Source organism: Styela clava, chromosome 8, assembly GCF_964204865.1.
Source record: "Styela clava chromosome 8, kaStyClav1.hap1.2, whole genome shotgun sequence".
Classification (NCBI taxonomy): domain Eukaryota; kingdom Metazoa; phylum Chordata; class Ascidiacea; order Stolidobranchia; family Styelidae; genus Styela; species Styela clava.
In genome coordinates this window covers 400,928-421,575 of record NC_135257.1, presented here as the reverse complement: position 1 = coordinate 421,575, position 20,648 = coordinate 400,928, and the positions used below count along the sequence as shown (strand labels likewise).

Here is a 20,648-nt window from a genome sequence, read left to right as displayed (position 1 = left end):
TTTTATTTGAGAGGGGTGTAACCCAAGCTAATTTGCAAATGGTATTCATGGTACCAAATGTATCACACACTTTACAGTAATTATAAATTATATTTGAAAAATAAAACACATCAAAAATGTATTTTTAAAAAACAATTGGTTTTATCTCAGATACTAGGTTGATATTGAGATTGACCATTTCAATGCTAAATTTTCGTTAGTCAAAAGGCACACTTGATTCGCAAAGATTTGTGAATGCGCACAGTACACCAATTTGTCTAATGTTTTGATTCCATAGGCAGGAGGTTGTGGATCGGTGCTGCTCAGGATGGGATATTTTTGCCTATAAATGCATATTACGTGTTTCACATGAATCCATCGTGCTCAGATTTGACTGTTTTCAAGGTCTGAAGGCTCCAACAGCCTAATTTTATCGGTACACAAGAGAATTTTCAGTGTGGCATGCATGGGTCAGTTGGAGTCACTGACCTCAAGATATCTATAAGCAAGGATAAGATAACCTGGAAGTAACATTCCATAATTTAGAGTAAAAGATGTATCTGCCTCCACAGCCCTTTTTAATGGAAGATATGATGCCTCGGGGGTAATTTTTATCAAATACTTTACAGTATTATGGTTCTAGTGAAAAGGGGTGTAGGCGGCTTCTTTTAAAGTGTGGAAGGTCTAGTCGAAAGACACATTAAATGTTTATGCTAACAACTGCAAAGTAATATTGCAACGCATAACAAGTTAACAGAATTTGTTGAAATGGTCCTGCATTTTGCCTTTCTTCAAAATCCCCCTTTTTCTAACTATTCTTTTCCTCTCTGGAGATGGCGAAAATTCAAATATCGATGGGACATATAAGCAGCTGATAATGGGTTATCTTCCCTTTTTCCTGAAAATAAATTAAACACTAATCATCATTTGACAGTGCCAAGTTTGTGTATCAGATCAGTAATAAATTACCTGCTAACTAATAAAACAATCAGACAACACCTTCTGACCATTAATGAAGATTTCTTTCAATTTAAAACGCAACTATGCCTACCAATGTGGGTAGTTTTTAGGATTTATCTGTGGTTGGGGACAAATTGCAAGGTGCAACATCGTACGATTACCATTCTATGTCGAGATTAGTTAGCCAGTTATTTGTTTTGGAAGCATGGACTTGATGGTGGGGGATGTCGTAATCGACCAGCGGTCGTGTGAACCACCCTCAGTGGGAGGAGAGCTGCAATCCCCTCGCACATAACTACCCCCGCATGGGATTGGAACCTGTGAAACTCCCAGGGGGATCAGAGATTCGGTGGCGAGCGTATTCTTAGATGGAGAATTCAATTGAATTCTGGTTATTTTTTAGCGTTAAGCACTGGCGTTAAACTTTAGTTATCTATTCAACTTTTCACACTTACTAATAGATTACCTGCTAAATGGGGAAACAATACTTTATGGCAATTATTGATTAATACCTTACACGAGTCAAGTCTGCAAGTAGGCCTAGGCCTACCAATAACAGTAGTTTGTCATCTGCTTTCCATTGAAATGAGGGAGCTTATGAACATTCAAAAAAGATGATAACGGCACATTATGACTCACCATCAACGAAGTGCTGTCCGTAAACAGTGAAACACAAGTGAGATGGCTTCTGGACTTGACACCAAGCAGTCCTGCCAATAGGCAATATATGATATCCACATTGCGCGACGTTCCGGATCTTTTGAAATCAGTGGAATATAACTGAAGATCCATTTCGTTGTCTATACTATACGTACAGCCAGCGGAACAATACGAAATAACCATTTTTCATTTTCAACAGCCAAACAAAACGGAAACGTATATTCCGACTTGCAACTGACAGGAGCCAAATGGACGTTTTTGTTTTATTGCCGTCCAGTAAACAAGGTCACGTGACCCGTGCAACTCCTCTATATGGTAAATTGACCGAACTGAAATTTGATGAATCCAATAATGTTACTTTTTATTTGGTAACAAACTCATATATTAGCTTGATCTTAATGGAACACGTATACATGTATAAGTAGGTGTAGTCGAAGCGTCAAGTACGAGAATTTAAGTTTGCGATATGGGGAAGTGATTGTAAATAGGATGTGCTGCGCTATGGACCTTTCCCCGACCTTTGACCCCCGGATAAATCTTCCTATACTTTACCATTGCAAAATTTTCGGGGCTATTTTAAGAGTGCTTTTGCGAGTTGGCGCCTGTAAAATGGGGTATGTGTTATAAACCATCATTATGATTCATCGCATGCAACAATCTTTTTTTTAAAAGTACCGATAAAGAATTTCAGGCTAGTCTATCACAGCTATTTCTACACTAATTTTTAGTACTACAATCAAATTAAAACTCCTAGGAAGACAGAGTGATCATTGAATTATCTGATTTATATTTAAGTTTCCGAAACACAACTGAAAACTAACGAATAGAGTTCAAAAACGCGAAAACGAGGTAATGTTTACAACCATACTTGAAAATCTGTCTGAGTGAGAAAAGTGTCTGAGCGGATGCCGAAAGGGGGCATTGTTACGTCACTTTTTGCATCTTGCTGATTGGCCAATGTCACGAAGTAAACAAGGAAAACAATGCTCGGGGAAAGGTCCATAGGACATACAGTTCGAGAAATTACAAAAAAACAATTGTCGCGCATTAGTTGACATCTAGCCACTCGCCAGTTATCCGTGGAACTTAACACAAACACATACTATAATTACAATAAAATGATGATGATTCATTTAATTATTATACAGTATATTATATCTTGTCCAAAAAAAAATGTGTAATAAATTGTTGAGAAACTAATGAGCTAATTCACCCACGGTATGGATACCGTACGTTAGACATAAATTAACGAAAACTTTATTATAATCTTTTCTACTGATGAATGATGAATTATCTCTGGATCAATATTTCTTTTTTTTTGCAATATTTTGTGATTCCACGGATTACGAAAAATCATTTCAGCTTATCGTGTGACCCGCGGGGTCAGTCACTGATCTCTGAATAGGAGAGGGGTTGGTAGCCTAAAAGTCTCATTGCGCGCAGCGCATTAAGAGCAGCGCATTACGCACAGTGAGGCCGCATTAGGAGCAGCGCATTGGGCACAGTGAAGCCGCATTAGGCGCAGCGCATTGGGCACAATGCGAGATCACATTAGGAGCAGCGCATTGGGCACAGTGAAGCCGCATTAGGCGCAGCGCATTGGGCACAATGCGAGATCGCATTAAAGCAGCGCCTTGGACACAATGCGAGGTCGCATTAGGAGCAGCGCATTGTGCACAGTCAGGATTGACAATTCATCCATCCATTTTATCATTGTTTAAGGAATCTATAAGGACAGGCCAGACTCGACTTTTAGATAGTAGCAACAGTGATTCGACTTGACTTGGTACTCGAATTTGATAGAACTAGGTTGGTGACACGTTACTGTAATTTAACAGCTGTAACTTAACAGCTTTGCCTTTTGTTGTTACAGTGGAATCATGTATGCCTGAAATTGGTCAGACGAAACAATAGGAAAATATATTTGTCTTATTGTGCCAGATAACTTCGATGAGAATAAAATGATTATTAAGACATACCGAAGATTTATAGACGACTGCAAACTATTTTGGACATAAGGATCAGAAAACATTCATATCTGCAGTTATAGCTTGTTTGTCTAAAGGAGTTAGACTATGATCTAACGAAAGCTTACAAATATACCTGTTATTTCGTGAAAAGAGATAATGCCATACTTATTGACATAAATTACTCAATAGAAATCCGCTGGATACTTTTCAATCAGCTTTATCATCCAAGTTCCCCACTGTTATTGATGCATTCAAAAGTTTCATTGATTCTTCAACATACCAGGCGCGATTCTCACTGTGTATGTTTACTTGCGGTTGCTTTTTTATCATAAGTATGTTTGTTCAAAGAATTCTTGCTATGCTCCTACGAAACGTTAGAAAAACACATCTGACTTAAATTTGCCCCATGATTCCGAATCACATATAATTCAGTTCAGAATAATCATTGAAGATATAGATTGAGTTCAAAATTAATTTAAATCGTGGAAACAACATTAAAATAGAGAAATATAAAAGCGATAATGCGTTACAAGATTCAACATATTTGTGAACTTCAGAGTATATTTTCAGAAGTGAGGCAGTATTTATTAGATTTTGATTATTCAATGTAAATTATTAAGGAAATGTAACTGTTAAACTGTTTATGGAAGTACCAGTTTATGTCTGAATACCTTTTTAAACTGAATAGGTCAAGCGCAAATCTTATAGAAAATTAAAAACAAACCATTTTCTGATTGCGGCAATGTTTATTTTAAAATCAAATCATTTTATATGTTGTTTTTGTGATTTTCCTGTATTTATCATAATGATATTTATCATCATATTGACGGTATGTAGCATTAAATGCATATTCATGTGTGGGTGATGTACACCGATAAAATATAGCTAGAAACACAAAACATGTGGCTTGAATTGTTCGAGTTGTTTCAATGGGGTAAAAGGCAATCTATGGAACTTTCATTAAACAAAGCCTTGACGACCTGAAGTATGCGCACCAGGATGGCGCACAACCTGAACTCAGGTTGTGCACAAGGTTAGGGTTCAGGTTGTGCGACATCTTGGTGCACACACTTCACGAGTACCCAAAGCCTTATACAATTTTGATTGTTTATGCCTAAATGGCTATGAGTAACTATAAAACTTTTTCCAAAATTGCTCTTTTCCAGTTTCCATTTATCAATAAACATTTCCAATCGTTTTTTTTTAAATATCGTCACGCTAATAACCGAATTGCGTAAGTCATATTTAGCAGTTTTGAGAAAAACATAAAAAACTTCCTAATGATATTGGTATGCCATTGAGAGTCAATAATTTGTCATGGTTCAATTTTTTGATTGTTGCCGGATTTGAGTTAATTTGTATGAAGCAGTTAATTAACGCACTGTGACTTAGTCAGAAATGTGTCAATGACTTGGGGACATACGCAATTTTGCAACTTTACTATATGCACCAGTCCTGGAAACTAAACATTCCAAAAACGAATGTAATTCTCAGTATCTACAATGTCTAATCCCCAAAATAGCTAATCAGTTTCAATTACATTATTTTTTATGTTTAAAAATATATATTTCATCAATATAACACGCTCTGCACACCCGCCGAAATAAGACTAAGATTAAATATAAAGAATAAAACAGCAATACACCCAATATAAAAGCCAACCAAGGTGAATTGGACTCGGACAGTGAATATCACAAGTGCACGTCTTCCTATACTGTAGTATAAATTCAAATTAATACGCGCTAAGCTAGAATCCGAGATACAAAAACTCGAAAATACTTCGCCGAGGTTATTTTGCCTTTGTGACGTCACAATAGTCCTGCGGTAACAATGATAATTCATTATGACGAAACAATTGCACAAATGTGCATGTCATACTAATTCTCCATTTTTTCAGGTTTCGGAATTCTTACAATAAAATCTGAGTTAACAGACAGGTGCGCAGCATTTCATAAATACCTATTTTATAAAAAAAAACTCAAAATCGCCAAAAATGACTTACGCAAATTTGGTTATTAGCGTGACGATATGATATTTTTTCGGAAAAATTATTAAATTTCTGTTTCGAATTTTTTAATATATTGAAAGTAGGGTATGCTTGTCTGGGTATATTATTGTGACGGTAAACCCGATAATGAAGCTTAACTAATGCTCATTAGTAATTTTGCTATTTTTTTTTTCGTTAAGTGGCGTCCATGTTAGTCGTTGGTGCCGTCTAATATATTCCAGAGCGCACAATAACAACTTTTATTTACACTTAATTACCTACCTATGTAATAGCCATTGGTAAATTGATAAAACTTCATGGACACCCTATATTTCAGGTTGGATTGTCGGCAAGGTATCTCAGATATAATCACTTTCACTTGTTATGTATTCTCAGTTTTATTGTATAAATTCATTGTCCGTAATTTTGAGTCACGAAGTAGACCCCGCTGGAAGGCAGATCAATCAACAAAACATACACCATGTTCCACTTAATTGCTTCAAGAATCATTAGATGGAGGCTTTATTTCAACATTGCTGTGAATCGAGAATTGGATTTGAAAACCCAACATTTACATGGTTTTGTGACATGTTTTGCGGTTGCCGTATGCCTGACGACGGTGAAAAATGCATAAATGCGTGGCATGCGGAACTTAGTTTCACAGGAAATGTCTAAGAGAACCTCCTGAAATAAACCCCGAAGAAGATTCGAAATGGACTTGCGACGACTGCGAATCCACAGGGATACATTTCGAAGCTTTACGAAACATTTTCATGAAGTCGTCAAAAAATGAGCCAGAGGAAACGGATAAATAAGTTTCGATATATAAAGACTTCTCAATCGTTTTTATCAAATCTAGGGAGAAAAGGTTAGGAATAATAATACACGAAATGGTTCACGCAGCTGGGGTTTTGATGCATGAAGGTGGAAGTGAACATGGACCTAAATTTCAAAAAAGAACCCGCCGTATGGTCAAACAATTAAAATATCATCAGAAGAAACTCCTTCCCAAGCTGAGACATCTGAGCATAAACTTCAAAGCTATAAGCAAATAATTAAAATATGTTATGACTATAAGTGATTAGAAAAAAATATTAATAAATGACAGTTCAAATCTCTTTCCTTTATGTTATGTGTGTGGTATAATTAAACATAATATCATTTTCCACTGCTGTTGTTTTTATTTCGCATAAACATCGAGGTTAAGAACGATATAATTGCATTCAATTCAGGATGAAGGAAAGTTGATATCATCATGTGAATTAATCGCACATATTTATGGGAACACTCATAACTTTTTTTCTGAAATGCATAGCAGATGTATTAGTAACTTCTTATTCAAAGCCTTGATGAATGGGATGTATGGAATACCCCATATAATTGGGGCTACATATCACCGGTCCGAGTCCCAGCAAATTCGATTGCCAAGTCAAGTCGAATTCTATTTAAAAGTCGAGTTTGACTTTATAGATTTCATAAATAATGCTAAATCCTGACTGTGCGTAATGCGCTGCTGCTAATACGGCCTCACTGTGCCTAATGCGCTGCTCTTAATGCGACCGCGTATTGTGTCCAATGCGCTGCTCCTAATACGTCTTCACTGTGCTCAATGCGCTGCTCTTAATGCGGCATCACTGTGCGCAATGCGCTGCTCCTAATGCCACCACGCATTGTGCCCAATGCGCTGCTCCTAATGCGATCTCGCATTGTACCCAATGCGCTGCGCCTAATGCGGCTTCATTGTGCCCAATGCGCTGCTCCTAATACGATCTCGCATTGTGCCCAATGCGCTGCGCCTAATGCGGCTTCACTGTGCCCAATGCGCTGCTCCTAATGCGGCCTCACTGTGCCCAATGCGCTGCTCCTAATGCGATGTTCGCAACGAGCAAATTACAGTAACGTATCATCAGCCGAGTTCCAGCAAATTCGAGTACCAATTCAAGTCGAATTACTGTTGCTACTTTTTAAAAGTCGTGTCTAGCTTGTCATTATAGATTCCATAAACAATGATAAAATGGATGGATGAATTGTCAATCCTGACTGTGCGCAATGCGCTGCTCCTAATGCGATATCGCATTGTGCCCAATGCGCTGCGCCTAATGCGCCTAATGCGGCCTCACTGTGCGTAATGCGCTGCTCCTAATGCGCTGCGCGCAATGAGACTTTTAGGCTACCACCACTAATGCTGAATAGTGCGACAACTGGCCCGATGTACAGGCGACAGACGTACCGTATTAACATTGCTCACGTGCTGGTACCGGTACCCAGGCCTATTGGACTGAGGAGACTTTGCGTTAAATTAGAGGTACGGTTAATGATAGAATGAAAAATACCAGATAAAATTATTTTTTTATTCATTTATTTGACTGTAAAATAGGTAAGTTTACATTACTTTGGTACCCGTAATCGAGGGGTGGGCAACCCCTGGCACGAGTGCCGAACTTGGCACGCGAGCCCATTTATTCGGCACGTGAGCGAGACCTCTGAAAACGAGATCATTCTTCTTCAGATAAAAAGTTTCAAGAATTATCTGATGAAACTAGGTGTTCGTTTATTCATTACGGTATTGGTACCGGTATCGTTTAACAATCCGTTATTTATTTAAACTCTTTTTGTCTTTTCATGACATACCGTATGGCTACAAAGAAACATATTATGACGAGCTCTCGAGAAGAGAGCAGCATTCATTTGGCTACATTCTTAAATAATATAGTTTGTCTGTGCCACCTTTTTTCTTCATTTCTGCTTGATATACAGTCTGTATAATACAGATATATGAAGTTGTAAAGCTCAGGTTGGTTAAAGTTACTTGCTAACTTACGGTTATCAATTAATTCCAAAAGAGATTATGACCGGAAAAGAGAGAAGTGCAGAAAATGAACTATTGCGTGATTTGGATGCCATTACTCATTACTGCATTACCGAAAATTTTCCTTTTTCTAAAAACTTTGCAACTGAATTACTCTCCATGTTTTTATTTTCATTATGCTTGTGAATCTCTGTTCTCAGTTATGAACTTTATTAAATCTTGTAATAAGAGTAGTCTGAAAGATGAAACCAGTAGTTCGTTTACTGTATTTCTTTGAAAGTTATAGAATATAGACTAAACCCAATGTAATTCTCTATCAGCAGAAGCCTCACTACTGCAATAATATAGAATAAGAAATGGAATCAAATTTATTTGTCGGATTGATATTTTCCCGACTACAGGACTAGTGAATCTGTCTGCACATGTTTAAAAGGTTTATTATTGTGTATCTTTGCTTTGAAAGTAGCGAAGAATTGTTTTTAATTTTGGTCGGCACGCGGAGCAATTTTGTCGTTGAATTTAGCCGATTTTGGCACGCGAGCCGAAGAAGGTTGCCCACCCCTGCCGTAATCTATGGACCTGAAATTGAAATTCGATAATATTTCAGTATTTAAAAATAAAACGCCCAATGTTGCTTTTATTACAGTTCAGTACAGCACACTATCCAAATTCCAAGAATTTCCCTCCATTTGGCTCAATAAAACAAACACTCTATGCGTCTCACAAACGAGGGGCATCTGGGACCACGTCAGATGCGTCATATCACACCGTGTTTGTCTCAATAATAATCTTAGTTAATCGCGGCCGTCACATGACCAAAATTGCCGTTTTTTGCTAAAAACTCTTGAATGCTACGGTAACATTTTTTTCCTCCGGTAATTCGGATTATTTTTTCCCAAGGAATTCAATGTTGACATTACTAGATTGCGCTTTTTTGTAGTATATTGCGCAACTTCATTATACTGTATTATTACCGATATCGAGGGACAACAATGTCCAGACGTCTCCCAAAGGAGGGGTGTCTGATCATCTGTAAAATGGGTTTCTCTGAAACGGGACAATGTCATCCGATTTGTATAGTGTGCCGTACTGCAGTTAGACAGTACTGTATCTGTGTTGTAACTTATACCGTTCTACAGCAATGTTTTCCAATCGGCGAGAAATTAGGGTCTCATATATTTTCCTACCTGAATACCGGTACGGTAGCTTCTAGTGGGTGTACGGTACCATATCACAACGATTTTTGCACATGTAAACGGTATGTATGTTTATTCGTCTCGTAATAGTGGTAAAAAAATAAATGAACGATTATTATTATTTAAGACAGGATGCATGCACAAGACCGTACTGGCCTAAAACACAAATGTCTGAATGTGCGGCATGCACCCTTTTTGTTTTTGACAAATATAAAACAAAAAACATTAGATTAAATATGTATAATATGGTCCCTTATATAGACAGTCAGACAGTTGTGCAAGGTGGGGCAATGGGTCGTTTGGTGTGGTGAAAGTGGTAAGGGTGGAGTATACAAAACTGTTAATACAGTTATAAAAGAGTTTATAAGTCGAGACAATATATATAAATAGAGACAACACAACACCAAATAAACATATACATAACAATGAAATCAAAATTTAGGCGCAAACACAGCGCCTTTGAGTGGTGAGACCATAATAGTATGAATGGGCAAAGTATAAGAGATAAATTTGCGGTTCTTATGCCTATATGGTATGCGTCTCTCAAGGGTGCTAGTAGAGTCGTTGATAGAATAAATCTATTTCAGCAAAAATGTGAACCATACAGATTTTGTTGAAATACTACATGTCAATCCTTACCCCCACCTGACTACGGCATTCAAAACTGCTCGCTGTGTTCTGTCAGTCTGTTATTGATTTAATATTTTTTGCCCAGCCTATACTGCTAACAGTATATGCCACGAATACTGCAGAACCCATAATTATTCTGCACTACTTCAATAGCCACTAACAATAGTTTTCAACATGAAAATCCATTAAATACAGTAACAGTATCAATTCTCCCAACCAAAAGTCCATTCTGCCATTGCTGGGCACGCCATTGAAAGCGGGCTGTGTGTGGGCTGGGGTAACTCTGGTCTATATTTGCTGCTTCAATGCAGCTACAAGGCTGCAAGGTGTCGTTGACTGGATGACTCTTGAGTCTTTCGCGACTTCTCGTCTATTGCAACAAGCCGATATTCGTTTTTGTTATTTGTTATATGCCTTTTTTATTTTTTCATATCGTATATTGGTTTTGCATGACAAAAATAAAAATCTGAATCTGAATCTGAAAAAGTGCATACTTTTAGTTTGTCCCGGCTTGTGAGAGTTGAGAACCGGTGTCCTGGAGTAAACAAACCTTTTGAAAAAAAAATTATACAGTTTATGCAAAGCATTATTATAAATACTGAAATAGGGATTTGAATGTTGATATTATGTTCTTGCTTTTGTTAATTTTTTGTTGTTATTTTATGTTAATGGAATTATTAACTTGTTTATTACGGATAACTGTTACTGCTGATAAATTTAACAACTGGATCCAGGGAATAGGAATGTAAAATGGAGTAGGGACTTATATTCATTTTGTGCGTCATTTATTCTATGTTTATTTAAAATCACTCATTGCTGCATTGAGTGATCCATTGAAAAATACTATTTTACAGTTCAAGCCAGCAGACAGTGATATGTCATCACATTCATATTTGATACTGCACTTGCTGCAGCTCTGTGGGAAATGTAGAAGTTCAGGAGTTTGTCAACTTGACTACAAACTTTTTTAGATCAAATTGTTGCTTTCTTGTTACCGAATCATAATAATGTACTTACTTTCAGACTTTTTAAATTGATTAAACCCTAATAGTATTTTCACTTCTGGTGTGAGTTTTTTGACAAATGTTGGAGGTTATACTTTATTGAGTCTATTTGATAGCTTACTAACCTAATGTCAAGTTCTGGTGAATCTGCTGAAATATCATATTGTGCGTCATTACTTGCAAAAGCTGTCAAAGATGGTGGGACATCTTTCAGTGATGTTCATGATGCGCTAGGAAAACTTCTGTCACAAAGCCAGGTATGAAATTATGATGAAACATGTCTAACAAAATTTTTTCCATACTCTTGTCAACTCATTTTTTATGTTTTTCATGTTGTCTAATTCAATAGTCCAATAACACTGACCAATTGTGTTCAGCTTTCAAAGGTGGAAGAGCTAGCAAGGAAATACGCTGATTTGCCCGTTCATGTCTTGGAGAGAAAAATCAAATGGTTGGAGTCACATGGAGAGAAACCTGAGGGTCTTGATAGATGTTTGAATGAGGTCGCAGCTTCAAAGCTGTTCGAAACAACTCTATCAAAAAAATCTGACTTAACATTTAATGAACCCAATAACAATGAGTACGGTAGGAAAACTTGGAAACCTTTGACAACAACTACATCATCATCTGGTAAATCAAAATTAACCAATCTGAAGTCTTCTCTGAGATCATCTTCTAACAATGTCTGTATCAAGGTGTCAGACACAATAGAATCGTCAGTTGTTACACATACAAATGTAAGTAAGATATTGGGGTCTATTGATGAGAATGAGCTTGGTAGAGATAAGTCTGGAATTAGCAAACAGTTTATTGAGATGAAGGAATTGAATTCGCAAGATAAAGTAGAAAATATAGGAGAATCATCACAATTGAAAAAGGGTACTGATGATGATGATAATTTGCAAGAGAAACCTCAAGCTGCATCAAATAAAAAGAAGAAAAATAAAAAGAAGAAAAAAACAAGTAATATTCTATTCATATGATAGCTTTCGATGATTAGTTGAGAAGTATTGGTGCATTTTTTTAAAATTTTTGCCACAATGTCTCACTTTAAAATTTCAAAATCTTGACTAAACATATAGATCGTTTAATACAACCTTTATCAACACAAAATTATTGCTCCTGCCTCCTTGATAGACTAATGTAGTTAAATCATCAGATATTTGTGATCCAAAAGTGCTGTTGAATATTTGTATTGTTTGGATAGGTTTTGAATAGCAGTGAATCTTGTTATATGTTGTGTTGGTGGGTCTTGCAACGATTTTGTTAGTTTTTCTATTGAAAATTATTCACAAAATAAAGCCCTATAAATGGAAGTGAATAAAAGTCATGGGTAATGTTATTATATTTTTTTGTTAAGATTGATGTCTGTCAAATAATTTCAGTCTTAGAAAGTTTGATGAATTACTTGTAGAAATAGTTAATTCGGCAGCAACACCCTGATGCGTCAGTTGTGCATAATTTTCCAATCTTGTTCTCAATTTTACATTGTTATGTGTTCACATAAGACGTTGATCTTCTGACGACCTGTTACATGGGGGTATTATTGTGATCATGATTCTAGAGAAGAGAAATTTGCTGTTTACGAATAACTATGATAGGCTATAGCATTTTCTTCATATCTTGAATGCGCTTAATGCAGAGCACCTTTTTCTTAGGTGAAATCATTTTTATAACTTGCTGTTGATTAATTTCAGAATCTACATTGCAAACATCAACTGAATCTCCACTACCAGTCGCAGTTGAAGAAAGTGTAACGCCTTCCGAAGACAATCCAGCTATTATCTCATCTAAATCGTCTAGAAGTGCCAGAAGAAGAAAGTTGTGTAAATCTAGGAAAGAACTTGAAAATCAGGCAAATTGTAATGATGAAACTAAAAACAACAAAGACAATAATGGTAAACACAAAAAAGGATTAAACTTGAAATTGTATGGGAAGTTAACCAAAAATTCACTGTTCTTGGGGTAAAACCATTTTATAAAATAACTTTACAAACTCAAGCATAGGTGCAAAATTAATTCATAGGATTAAAGCCATTTCTTATAAATGATAGGCATTTTGATCATGGCCAGGGCTGGGGAACTGGCTAGACTTTCAATGACTCCGGCTTCAGCTCTAAAGCCACAGTAACTTTGACCTGTTCCTCTGGAGTTATATTTTTTAGCCTCGGAACTGGATTCTGGCTCCATACCATTTATGTATTTCGGTATTACCACTACCATAAAATATCAGCTAACATTTTGAAATTCATTCTCTAAGTTTTAGAAATACAATTCAGCTTGAAACTTGAAAATAAATAAATGAAATAAATTGATGAACTAATTTGAATTTTGAAGTTATCACAAATAAAATATCACAATATTCACCACTGATCAGTGCATTTTAATTAAACCTTTGAAAACCTTTCGTCATTGTTATAATAAAACCATCCATATGCTATATTGTGTTTGAAAAAGTATCTGTGTCATTTTCAATGTGATAGAACCTGAACTGTGCAAGACCGCTGGAGCAAAACAAGTCGTTAAACCAAAGGAAAAGATGAGGAAACGAAGTAAAACCGATTTGGCAGCATCAAGAATCAATGCAAGCACTAATAGTCCTTCTGAATCACATGTAGAGAGGTCCAAATCAGAAATCCAGGTGAGTAAAAAAATTATGTCACTCTTTGGTATGCTTCACTTTGTACATGCAAATTTTGAAATGTTATGTTTGTGTCAATATTATTTTAATGACATAATTAAATTAAAGTACTATCAGGTAGATAGCATTAGAATTATTAGTTACATTGCATCTGAAAAATTCATTGAATCTTTTTTCATATTCTCACCACTGTTAGTAATGTGTAAGTAATTGATGAGCTCTAAATTTCCCCTTATGACATGATTTAAATTTGTAGCCTACATTGACTAGTTACAAAAATTGTTGACGTATATAATACGCAGCTTAGCTATTTGACTTTATCAATGCAGTAATCATATAGTTGAGAAGTTGGAGTTATAAATCACGTGTCTTACATACAAAACCTGTAATGCCTGATTACATGAAAATTTATGTTAAAAAAGTTTTGGGAAGTAGGATTATCTTCTCTTTCACGACTTGAATTCTTTTTTGGGCTGTTTGTTTCATTGATGATGCCTAAGCACTATATTGTTTCCAACGATTCATCTGCAAATACACAATAGCTGATATGATGATGAGTTTATGCAAGTAAAATTACTCTAAATTTGCAACATCGATGTTTTGTCAATTGTAATCTTTTGTCCATTTTTCAAGTCTGAAGAGAATTTGATGTTTGAATTAGAAAGCATTCTCACTTCATCAATAAAGATTGATTCAAAGAAACGAGCAATTCAGCCTAATTTTGGTGAGTTATCTTAGCTACCTATGTTTATTTGGTAACGGTACACTGTCTATATTTACAACGATTGGATGTTATATAAGTGTAGAATATATTGGTGTCAATGTTAGTACGATTGAATTTGGTGGGATAATAAAATATTTCTGATTATATGGCATTTATTTATGAATTTGAATTTTCCGAATTTGTTTGTTCAATGTAAAAATGAGTAGAACTGATAGATGGTACAAAAATAGAATTTCGAAAAACACCAGTTGCTCAGTATTGGGCAACACCTTGATGGTATTAATGATATTAAATAATGAAAGTTTGTTGATCGAATGCGATTTACTTCAAGCTCATTGAATACTGAAAAGGTTCATTCATTCAGTTCTCTAGCATCTCTGTGCAACTGGCTTGATTTTGAAGTCAAAAAGAATATTTGGGATAAATTTTTGAACTCCAGAGGGTGTTGATGACACATTGTTTTATTTAGAATCCAACTCTGAAAAAATTTCAAGAACACCATGGCACGTGGTAGGATCTAGAAAATCAAACAGGTTAGCGTTGTGGATGTGTTTCGTTTTTTAATTTTCAATACGTCAATTCTCAGCAAATGCTTGTGTTAAACCATCTTAGCTGTAATATTGGAAATGTGATACAAAAAACACATTGTCCTCTTGTACTGAGTTGTTTTGCACTTACTGTTGATTTAGTTTGTTTAAAATGCACCTATTTGACAACATACAAATTTGACTGCATATATGTCATATTTCACTACTGCTCATCTAGTTTTTAAAAATTGTCTTTCTCGAAGAGCATCAATTTCACTTTCATTCAAACCTAATTCCATATCCCCTTGGCAATGCCATCAATTGGCAATTGTGAAATGTTCAGCCTCTTTTTAGTCTCACTATCCCTACTTTATCATGTTATGTTTTTTTAATGAAAACGCTAATGATTGACCCAGGTTTTGCTTTTTATCTTTCAAGCCTATAACTTTCCTCATCCCTTGCTGACCTTTTATGTTACATGTAACCAAATAAAGTTTTGTTATAAATAACTCTCTATAGGAAATAACTCTATCATTTTTGTTTTCAGTCAAAACGTTCACAGTGAAGGATTTTCTAAAACGCCCATGTCATGCCCGTCAAAAACTACTCTCATGTTAGATAGTGCTGGAGGTAGCATTGCTAGTAGCAGTGAAGATAATTCTTCTACTTCTTCAAGTGGAGTAATTGAACCAGGCGTTGATGTCTCAGCTTCGTCTCGTACTCCTAATGTTTTTTCACCTACAGAAGGAAGCAACCCACTTTGCGTTTGTGAAGAAAAAAATGATGAAACAAGCGATATATATCGTAATAATAATATTATGCATTTCGGTACTCGATGGGGGTTCGATTTATCAAATTATCCAACTACTGGTGAACAAGAAGTGATAGATTTGCAGCAAACTGACATTGAAAATCTATTGCATAATGATTTAGGGTTAGATTTTTTTAACAATCATCTAGAAGAACATGGTTTGAGCAATTCAGAAGTGGACTCTCATGAACCCAACAATTTTGATAACGGTTCTTATAACTTTGAATGTGGGTTGAGTTCTCCACCGAATTTACAAAGCGAATTAACCCTGACAATAGTTGAAGATGTTAGAGAAAGATTATCTGATGAAGAATGCGATTCACTGCCTGTACAGAATCAGGAGGGACGTTTCTTAAAGGAAAAGTCAACATTTGATTATGATGGTGCTGTACAATTTCTATGGAAAGGTAATGGAAAACAAATTTTTTTGGATAGAGTCTTTTACGTTTCTTCCTATTTTTATTGCCTAACTGCTGTACTTTTATTTTATAATTATAAAGTGTTGGCATCAACCAATATTTAGAGCTCGACTGATATCACTTTTTGGCACCGATATCGATATAGTGACCGATAATCGATATTAATATAAAACATATTGTTATAAAATGGGCTTTTATGATACACCAAGCGAGTCTGTAGTTTCAGTTATGACAATGCATGAAATGGCTAATCATATGCCACCGGGAATTAGGAGACGCACCTTTTTAACGCAAAATGAAAGCAAACCAGTTATGTAGGGCGAGAGTCATTCAAGCACGCAGCCCGGCTAATGCCAATATATATCGGCGGTTTAATGCCGATATGACATATCGGCAAACACGCAATATCGGGCCGATATATAGGTCGAGCTATACCAATCTTGATTCTCTTTGATAGAATCTTTCGACATTCCAATGGTGTCAATTCTAAAGTTTGTGACCCGATTGCCAAGTGATTTGAATAAATGTTCACATATTCAATAAATTTAATTATAGATCATTATTAAAGTACATTTTTTTCAGAATGGAACAGGGTTTCAGACAAGGCAAAGAAATGAAAAACAGTCTTGTCTATTTCAAAGATCAATCAGATGTAGAACATACTCCCGAGTCAATGTCATGGAATTATTCCGAATAATTGGGATTCTTATTTACTTATTTCAAATTGTTTAATCCTAATTTACATAACATTGTTGTTTTAATGAATACAGCATTTAAGTAAGCGACTGGCCTATGGGTAATATGTAATAAATAATAATTTCTATGATGTCTCTGATTATGCCCAAAACCAGCTGGCAAATGCAATCGATCATTGACAACAGATCTACTGACTTTCAAATTCTGAAGCATGTTTTATCGGGTTCGGTAAAGAAATTGCTAGTACTTGTGACTGGCAGAAAGGTTTGGACTTCCTTTGTCTTATAGTTCCATATTTGGAACACTGGATTTTGCCCTTTTCTGTTAAGGCTTTTTAGATTCTCATTAAACTATTGATAATATTCTTGGATGCTTGTTTGACCCAGGTGATCTAATATATGATCTAATGCAGGGGTGTGCAAACTGCGGCCCGCAAGGAAAAATTGTGCGGCCCGCGAAGAAGTGCTAATTTTGAATAATGTGCTCATGAAACAAGTTTTTAGTTTGGTTAATCTGGTACGTGCGAGCCATTCCAATCCCTTTGCGTCGCAAAGCCTATACCAGTACCTGAGTACCACTGTCATAATAGCAAAACTAGCTAGCAAAATACACAATGTTATAAAAACCTATTTCTCACTGAATTCGTTTAAAGTCGGTGTGACAATAAATTTGAATACCAGTTTTTTAGAAATATAAGCCTTTTAACTCATCATTTCTGCAAGGACCCCTAACGATGCTGTAATATCAATAACAAAAAGAAATAATTTTTTGTGTCTGCAAATACTAGGAATGCTATCTTAAATGAAGTTGCTTGCGGTCTGCGGCTTCATCCAGTTACTTTTATCTGGCCCACCTGTAATAAAGGTTGCACACCCCTGATCTAATGCATCTCTTTTTGTACCAATCTATACGCTGCATACAATATTTCATGATTTTTGGACAAAATTATGTATTTTTATAACACAGTTTGAAATATAGAACGTGTGTATTCTATGTTGAGTGCCCTCCCTGATATGATATTGGTCAATCATATGTGGCATTTTTAGCTTTGTGAGGTTGATCTCACCTGGTTGATACTTTCAATTAGAATTGGTAAGCAACATATTTATCTTATTGAATCTCCTTAACGATTGTTTTTGATAGTGTTTCTTGTGCCAATAGTGCAAATTTCTATGTTTAACTTTCGAGCTGTTTTGAATTTATTGTTGTTTACACTCGTGATAATTTTGTTATCTGCCATCGCCGTATGGAATTTCTATATTAATGAATATCTATCTTGTCTGAGACAACATAAATTCAAAGGGATTATTTTTCATGTTTAATCATGATGCTGCTTTCATTTTTTATACTGGTTAAAGTGAAGGGTGTGCTTTGGTTAGGTGATGGTTATACATAACGCATAATTTACTTTCTATTTGTTCCTCTTTTATGAGTTTTACAGTTGTTCGTTTCATATTCATTTATGTGTGTGATTATGAGAGTGCAAGATATTATTTATATCTTATATACGTGAGTGATGCAATGGTGCTAATGTATGGTCTGTCTGTATTTTTGGTTAATATGATTGATAAATTTGCTTAATAAAATATTAATGCCACAGCAAATATATTTTCACAACAAAGCATGCAAATTATCTTACCGATTAGTTCATTCATCCATTCACAACAACTCAATATCAAGATTGTTAGTTAAGATGCAGTTGGTGATTTACCTCTACTTAGTGAGCGGTTTTGATTTAAAATAACCCTAATGAGCTGTCCAAATAGTTTTCCTAGTTCAGTTCACTTTTATGAATATTTGCGATAATGTTATATTATCTTTCCAATTGATGGAAATTCATCCACAATTTGTGTAATGGCACTTGAATGGGGGTATTTATCAAAAAAAAAACATATAAAAATAATATTGTGAGATTCTCTTATGTCTGTCACATTGAATCGGATTTCTATATTGTCGCTATATTAACTTGAATTTATTCTTACGGAGTAATAATCTTCGGGGATTGCCTTTTTATGTGTGCTATTTATTGACTTTTTGGCGCTCCAGCAGTATGTGTACCAATATGGAGGGATCGGTAACTAATTTTGTTTGCTTACTTTTACATCAAGTTGTGTAAAGGGACTGAAACCTATGGGCAGGGGTTATATTCACTTGGCTAACACAGACAGTCCCCAAACTCGTAATAGAACTAAAATACGGAAAATAGGAATAAAATTATGGCCTACCTCTAACTTGGTACACATACTACGCGAGTTTTGACTTTTTCACCTTGATCACACTTTTGTTCATTTTGTTACTTTGGGATAAAATTCATGGCGAAATATATTGCCAAATTGTTGGATGCTTCACATAATTTGATTCATTGCTTTTTGGCATCACTCCAGCCTCCAGGCTCTGATCCAAAAGTCTTTGTTTTCTTTCAGTGTATATGACTATGATAAATTCTGCAGAAATAACATATGCATCAAAATGGAAACTCCCCAACGTTGGTGAAAACCATTTATACAATACAATTTTCAACAGATGTTTTTTTAGCTTGGAAGTGGATTCTCATTAATTAATCTTTTTTTCTTAATTCCACAATTGCATATCCAATTCATCAATATTGTTGGGATCAAACTCCTCTTTGAAGAATGCTATTGCTTTTTAGGCGATACACAGCATGCCTGAATGATCTGACAAGAATATTTTATTTATATTATAAAATTTAAATTATGATGTGCTTGTTATTATTTTTGTTGTTGTTGAAAGTTTAAGTAGCCTATCCTTATTCTGTGAAACATCCTGAAGTACCGGTATTTGAACGTTTTTCTCTGCTTCAATATTGGTGCTCGTTCAACTTGTTTGAAATTTAGTTCAGCTGTATCTATTTTGAGTTCAGTGTGCCTGTGGCCCGACTAAGTGATAGTGATTCACTACCATAATTAAAAGTATTTGCCACAGTAAAAAATATCCGGGTTTACTGCCCGAGCATATTTTTGGTTCGATTCATTATTTCCAAATCCGTGATATACCTTATTAATTTGTTATATCCCCATATGCGTTTAAGAATTTATATTCATGGAGGTATTGCATATATTGTCGCAAGACCTGCTTATTTGTGTCCAACCAATTATATTTTTCAAAATAATCATTTCAACTCTTGTGTTCAATGCTATTTCACGTTGAGGTTCACCGAGATCATGTGATGCAAACCTATGTTTTAGCTTGCTCTGACTAGAGTGGCTTTCACCCTGATAAAATATTTCTGACCTATGAGTTTGCCGGTAGTTTGTCTGATATTGAATATTGGTATGGGTCTACATACTCACTGCGTGGGGAAAGGAAATCATCACATTTACATTGTGGGCGTGGGGGAGCTCTATATAAGGTGCAATTCATGGAAACAAAGTTGACGCAAAATACTGGCCAAGATAAAGTTCAGATCACACCGCAGTGGGCGATTGAGAAACTTGGGCTATTGAGGAGATGAAGAGATTTTTTCTTCATTAACAGTTTGTAATATGATACATCAGATTCGGGACAAAATATTTCAATAATGATAATTGGTTGTTCCTTATTCGTCCGTATGTAAGACCGGTTCGGTCGCCTGGACCAGGGGTTCTCAAACTTTTTGTGTTGCGGAGCCCTTGAAA

General features: G+C 35.6%; 1 protein-coding gene across 1 annotated transcript; it reads left to right on the top strand.

Moving 5' to 3' along the window:
- The first annotated feature begins 7,741 nt into the window (after positions 1–7,741).
- Positions 7,742–20,152, top strand: LOC144425628 (uncharacterized). The gene is made up of 9 exons (XM_078114982.1): positions 7,742–7,861; positions 11,046–11,452; positions 11,573–12,158; positions 12,893–13,093; positions 13,679–13,836; positions 14,470–14,560; positions 15,030–15,093; positions 15,635–16,305; positions 16,900–20,152. Exons 2-9 carry the CDS (start codon positions 11,324–11,326, stop codon positions 16,932–16,934), a joined length of 1,935 nt encoding a protein of 644 aa, XP_077971108.1. The 5' UTR covers positions 7,742–7,861; positions 11,046–11,323; the 3' UTR covers positions 16,935–20,152.
- Positions 20,153–20,648: the final 496 nt, after the last annotated feature.